The sequence below is a fragment of the Trachemys scripta genome, chromosome 13, assembly GCF_013100865.1.
Source record: "Trachemys scripta elegans isolate TJP31775 chromosome 13, CAS_Tse_1.0, whole genome shotgun sequence".
NCBI classification, from domain to species: domain Eukaryota; kingdom Metazoa; phylum Chordata; order Testudines; family Emydidae; genus Trachemys; species Trachemys scripta.
Genome location: NC_048310.1, coordinates 9,162,706 through 9,169,811, shown reverse-complemented (window position 1 = coordinate 9,169,811; position 7,106 = coordinate 9,162,706). Strand labels below are relative to the sequence as shown.

General features: G+C 41.2%; 1 protein-coding gene across 1 annotated transcript in view; it reads right to left on the bottom strand.

Moving 5' to 3' along the window:
* The window catches only part of ZDHHC7 (zinc finger DHHC-type palmitoyltransferase 7), a 33,135-nt gene continuing 26,029 nt past the window's right edge, over positions 1-7,106 (bottom strand). The window contains exons 6-8 of the mRNA XM_034788318.1: positions 5,073-5,154; positions 4,098-4,228; positions 1-2,158 (exon numbers count right to left, since the gene is read on the bottom strand). Coding sequence (XP_034644209.1) covers positions 1,982-2,158; positions 4,098-4,228; positions 5,073-5,154 — 390 coding nt within the window. The 3' untranslated portion in view covers positions 1-1,981. The remainder of the gene's footprint in view (positions 2,159-4,097; positions 4,229-5,072; positions 5,155-7,106) is intronic.

Below are 7,106 nucleotides of genomic sequence, written 5' to 3'. Positions count from 1 at the left end.
TTTAAATGATATTTTCTGATTTTCATCAGTATATTTTTATTAAACAATATACATACTAAAAGCCTCATGACAAAGCCAGATACATTTTTCTCCAATATTTATGGGGGATGTTGAACTGAATATTCGAAGAGTCTTGTCCAACTTCCAACCTTCCCCCTCATTTACATGATACATGTATTTTTGTTCATCTGTCTGTGGCTTTATTGGATGTGTTCATCTGGCAATTCTCCATATTACATACCTACCCCCTAAGCACTGTATACATCTTCCGAAGTATTGCACAGTTTTGTTCATTGGACCATGGTATATTGAATGGATCCCTTAGTAAACTGACACATACTAGGACATAAATGTGATGAAGAATCAGTATGATTAAGAATTAAGATTCCACAAAGACTTGCACAGAAATGGAGAAACAAGTCACGAAGAAAAGAAAGTATATTTTCAGTCTGTGAATGTAAACTTACTAATGGGAGATCCTTGAGCATATCATACTGCTTGAGGTGGGATATACTTGTTGATGCTAATGGTAAAGCAAAAACAAAAACTGGACAAGTTTAAGGCAAGTCCCAGAACAGGGAGCTGTTTACTTTCCAGGCACAGTTTCAAGCTATGCATCAAGGCTCCTGTTTTATCCTTTGTGCAGTGGATAATTCAAAGACAACAAAGTAATGATAAACACAAAAATTCTTCTATCTGTAGTGTTTAGATAATCCATTTTCAGCTGTATTTCATCACTTGCAGATTGTGTCATTACTTACAGATCTAGGAACACATCTTAGAACTACTGTTATTTGTCAGACGCACAAAAAGTTACATTTCGACACTGTTCATTTCTTTTGTTTTCAAGCAGTTTTGGTTGGAAAATGGTGAAATGAAAGTTTCCCCCCTTTATATACTGTATAGACATTTTCCATTTTACACTCAGATTTCTTGTACTTGCACAAAGGAGGCTGGGATTACATTCCCTAACTCTGAAGGAAGTCTCCCTCCTTCTATTTAAGTGACTGGTGAACTATTTACTAGTTTCTGAAGGCGTGTAAAATCTATAAACACACACACACACAAAAAGGGGGGGGGGACTCAGGACCTTACAATAATGATTGTTCTTTGGATCAAAGTTATACCAATCTGCAATACATTCATTTTTAATCCTACAGGAGGATCTAGTCCCTGGTCCCTCAGATACCCACACACGAGTTCCTTTAAAGTCAATGCACTGAGAATTGAAGACAAGTATCGCAGGGCAGAATTGACCCATAGCTAAAGTTAAAAATATTTGATTACTGCACATTTAGAATTTACCTAAATGCCATTTAAGATTAATGCTGCCAAATACAAGACATGCTATTGTGAATCACGGAAGACATTTGGCAGGGCTGGAGGAGTGCATTTGACATGTTTATGTAACCACGCGCACAAATCTCGAATTACTAGTATGCAAGGACTGCATGTCTGAAGTGGGACGTAACAGTATAATTTTGACTATCAGGACAAATGAAAATATAAATAAAATTAAAGGACTAAGTCATTATTCCCTGAAAACTAATGGATTTAGAAAGCTTGATGCCATTTAAAATGGGCTTCCAACTTAACTACTTAATCTCATGATTGAAAACTGCACCTCGGCTCAGAATTTTATAAAACACACAGGTAATTCCCAAAACATTTATCAAATAAACAGTTCAACAAAAATGCAAAATTAATCCCATTAAACAATAAGTTACAGTAGTATGACGACATTTTGGCTTCTTTAGTGTGGTTACACACCTCTCTTTTGTTATCCTGCTGAAAGATCGCTACAGCATCCAGTTTACGTTTCTGAAAGTTAATGAGATGTCTGTGACTATAAAACTCTGCTTGCTACAAGCAAATGTCTTGTTTGTTTCAGTTGGTCACAGATTATATGTAGACAGCCATTTCTGGCCCCAAATAAATATTTATATAGTATTCTTGCAAGTTCAAGTATGATTAGGCAGGCTCACACAGAAAACTCAGGTCCCCCTTTCTTTGCTCTCAGCAAAAGTTGCCTGATTCGAAATCCTGCAAAAGGATTGATCCACAGGAGTGAAGGTTGGCCCCCAAAGACAGATTTCATCCCTTCCCAACGTAGTCTCCTCTCCCATGTTGGCTTTTCACTTTTAAGCCTCTCAATCTCCTGCATATAAATTAAAACAAACAGTTATACACTTAACAGCCAGCAGGGTGGATTGATTTAAATCAAGACATAGATAGGAAACCCTGATTTAAATAATCAATTTTAATAGTGTTTTGCATCTGTATTTTATTTTCCTAAAGAAAGGTTAATTCTCATTAGTACCACTCAGACTACGAAGCTCTTCAATTATGTATGCATTATGCATACACGCAGACTAACCTGATACATGCACACCTCTGGTCACTATAGAACATTAAAAAATCTTAAGCAAATTGAATGGCAACATGGAATATCTGGTTAAACAAAGTTCTGGATTAAAAGGGAGCATCATTACTGTACTAATATCAGATTCAGAGTATGAACAACTCAAATTCCAGCAGTCGAAATGTTACATCTGGATGTCTAGTAACAGTACAGTACGCTTCTATATTAAGGGGTACAAGTGAAGATGCTATTAGCCAAGACCTGCAAGGACTAAGTGTCTTGCATTACTCTCCAGCAAACCTTTAAAGCTGAATGGAAGACCAGCACCATGATCTGAAGAAACAACTCCATCCAGCCCTCCCCACTACAGAATGGCCAGAATTGGGGGATCCCACAAGACTTTTTCCTGTCCCCCTTCAAAGAGAGAAGTGGGGTCTAAACTAGAAATCGTGACAAAACCTGTGAAGCAATGCAATCAGGCACCAAACTGGTGTGTGTGAAACAAATTAGTGCTATTTTTTTCTAAGAAAGAAATCAGAATGATTCATTGAACCGTGGGGCAATGCGGCACAAAGTAAGTATTTAAAGCTTGCTGAATACATTGCATATTTAGTAAATAGTATTCCCTGAGAAGCGAAACACTAAGCACCACAAAAAGCTAAAATGAACACTAGCGGCACCGCATGCTAGGGAGCTGTACTAATAAGAAGCTGTTAACTACAATTATTGAATCTATCAAAAATGAAATAAAACGTCCACTGAGAATCTCAACTCAAATCAGATCATTTACAGTCCTCACTTCCCACTAAGGCCAGCGGAACATGTACCATTTGTTTTCCCTTTTGCAAAGCATACAGCTATTCAATATCTAAGGGCAACATTTGCAAAGCAGCATCAGCTGAGAAAATTCAGAATGCCACTGTGAACTCAACTCCCTTACATCTTCAGTCAATGACTCACATTGGATGACATTCTTCCAATGTTTACACTGGGATTTGGGGAGGAAAATGAATTAACACCAAGTATCGGCCAGTACATTATTTCAGTGCAGTAAAAAAGGTGCAAAAAAAAGCACATTGCTAATCCCAGATTAGGCACATCATGTATACTTTTGGTGACAATCTAAGAATTATGAAAATTCCACCCATAAGTGTCGAAGTAATTTAGGAGCGCAAGCCCCACTGAAAGACAATGCAACTTGTTCTAAAAGCCTTTGAAAGTCTCACCCTACCGCATCATGTAAGGGAAGTCAGTACTAAGGGTACGTCTACACTACCCGCTGGATCGGTAATGTAGACGCGATAAATCAATCCCCGATTGCTCTCCCGTCGACTGCTGAACTCCAGCTTGGCGAGAGGAGGAAGCAAAGTCGACGGGGGAGTGGCAGCCGTCGATCCTGCGCCGCGAGGACGCGAAGTAAGTGATTCTAAGCCGATCTAAGATACGTCGACTACAACTATGCTCTTCTCGTAGCTGAAGTTGCGTATCTTAGATCGATCTCCGCCCCCTAGTGTAGACCAGGCCTTAAGGAGAACACATTTGTTACACATCTGCTCTTTAGCAAAAACAAATAATTATTTCTGATTCTCCCAGTAGCAGGGAAAATAATAGATATGTGTTTATGATTTGAATATTTTCACCATCATAAAAGCCCCTCTATCGTAGGCAAATAAAGCTGTATCTAGTCAAGTCTTATATTAGAATTATTACACCAAGCAAGGGAAGGAGGTTTTACCGTTTCATCATTGCATATTGAGTGGATTTGGGTGCCAAACATAACAGCAGTGAAAGTGAGAAACAGAAAACCCTCAAGGCACAAAAAGACCATCAGGATCACAGTTACAGGCGGGGAGAAGTCACTGCATTCTGTGAAAAGAATAAACTTAATTATGAAAAATATCACACCAAGAACCCATGCAAATAGCAACTCCAAAGCAGTGTGCCTCCTCTTCAACACAAAGTGATAAAATATGTTTGTATTTATTTTACAATGTCTAAATCAGCTCAACCCCAGATTTTGCAAATCTTTTACTGTCCATCCCACAGGCTGTACAGTTCTAGACAACTCAGTTTATTAGACAAGTAAATGCTAATTCGAAAGCGACTGCAGTCCTGCCTGGACAGGTTCCCCTAAAGATGAGCCATGCATATTCCAAACTGCACTATAATATGCAAAAAATGAAATAAAGAGATGTGTGTATGAAAGACTGAAGTAAGGCATTTTTTGTTTGAATACCCTCACCCAGGACTCAATGAATTAAGCCCCTTACTTGGTCCTAAGACTTCCCCCAGTATTGAGACCCTTATGAAATGCTGCCCCACCTATGCTCTAGAGCCCATCTCTAGTTGTTATTATTCAAGGTGACTCTTGAGCCCCTCATCCACATGCCTTCCCTGGTATTTACAGCAATGATCCTCCATCCCCTTGCATTAAGGACCCTGATATTCCTTCAGCCATATAACTCTCCCCATGATCTTGACAGCCCAGCGAGCTCTGGTGCACCAAAACATTGCCTTGAAATATACTAATAAGCACAAGAAAGCATGGAGGAATTAGCTAATTTCAACTATGTACCACACAAGAAAATAAGATGGCAAGAGAATATTCATGGCACTTTGTGTTAAACAGTTGAAACACTTGTAAACATTTTATGATTTTTTATTTATAAACACTGCTTGGTTATGGTGGTAGAAGTAAACGCATGCTTACCAGTCCACTGTCCTCGGACACAAGAGAAAAACTGAAACCCACACAGAATGAGTGCATGAGCTGAAATTAGGGCTATATACATCTGGAAATAAATAGAAATTTGCTTAGTCTTGATCATTTTGTCAGTCAGTAAAGCAAACATTCCTTGCAGCCAATTTTTAACGTTAGGAAATTACATGCTTGGGTGCAGTATCGTTTATTAATTGGATAAAATGGAGTAAAACTAACTCCAGCAAAGTTCAAATAAAAAAAATCTCAGCAAGTACAACAATGTACACTAATTTATTACTCTTTGGATCGCATTACAATTACAAATGTTATAAAGTGGAAAAAAAGGGTTACTAACCTTTCTGTAACTGTTGTTCTTTGAGATGTGTTGCTCACGTCCATTCCATATTAGGTATGTATGCATGCCAAGTCTGCCACTGCTGGAGATTTCCTCTCAGTGGTATCAGTCAGGCTGGCTCTAGCGCTCTCTGGAGCAGTGCACATATGCACCGGTATAAGGGGCGCCACCGGTCCCACATCCTCTCACTTCTTTCTTACTGGCCAACTCCAACAGAGGAATAGGAAGGTGGGTCGTGGAATGGACATGAGAGATACAGCTCAAAGAACAGTTACGGAAAGGATAGTAACCATTTTTATTTCTTTGAGTGCTTGCTCATGTCCATTCCATGTTCGGTGCCTCACAAGCAGTACCTCAAGAAGCGGGCTCAGAGTTCAGGGACATGCTGACTGCAACACTGCTCTTCCAAACCTGGAGTCATCTCAAGCCATTTGGGTGATGGCATAGTGGGTTGCAAAGGCACGAACCAACGACCAAGTTGCAGCCCTTCAGAGGTCTTGGATTGGAACCTGCAGGAAGAATGCCTCTGAAGAGGACTGAGCTCTCGTGGAGTGAGTGATTAGGGTCGCCAGAGATGGGACATTCGCCAGTTCGTAGCATGCCTGAATACAGGAGGTTATCCAGGATGAGATCCTCTGAGCTGACACTGGAAGTCCTTTCATCCTTTCTGCTACTGCTACAAAGAGTCGTATGGATTTGTGAAAGAATTTAGTCCACTTGCTATAGAAGGTGAGGGCACGCTTAACATCCAGTGAGAGAAGCTGCCACTCTTCTGAATTCTGGTGAGGCTTTGGGGGAAAGACTGGCAGAAAAAATGGCCTGGTTGCTATGGGATTGTGAAACCAGCTTTGGCAAGAAGGCCAGGTGGGCTCACAGTTGGACTCTGCCCTTGAAGAACACGGTGTATAGAGGCTCTGACGCAAGGGCCTTGATTTCAGAGACCCTTCTGGGTTGAGGTGATCACTACCAGGAATGCGACCTTCCAGGAAAGTAGCAGCAGAGGGCATGATGTTAGCATCTCAAAGAGAGGACCCATGAGTCTCAAAAGGACCAAGTTTAAGACCCACAGGGGAATCAGCTAGTGAACTTGTGGGTACAATCCCTTAAGAAAGCAGTGTCATCTCGTGAGAGAACACTGATCTTCCGCCCACCGGTGGGTGGAAGGCCAAAATTGCTCCTAGATGCGGGAGCCAGACCTTGTTGCTTTAGATGGAGCAAGTAGTACAGGGTGGACGCAAGGGAAGACTGAGTCGGAGAGACACCTCGATGGGATGACCATATCAAGAACTGCTTCCATTTGGCGAGGTAGGTAGCCCTAGTGGATGGCTTCCTACTGCCCAGCAAGACCTGTTGAACTTATTCCAAACAGGCCTGCTCCTCTGGGTTTAGCCATCCAACTTCCATGCAGCTAGGTGAAGGAAGCTGAGGTTCAGGTGGAGTAACCAACCGTGGTCTTATGAGATCAGGTGTGGGAGGAGCGGGAGCAGCGTGCCAAGCCAGTGCTGGCACGGTCACACCGGGGCTATAAGAATAACTCTTGCCTCGTCAAGCTTGATCTTCAGGAGGACCTTATGAACCAGAGGAACCGGAAAAAATACGCAGAATAGTAGCTCTGTCCATGGAAGCAGGAAAACAACGGCGAGGGAGCCTGGACTGTGCCCACGCAACAAGCAAAACTGTTGGCATTT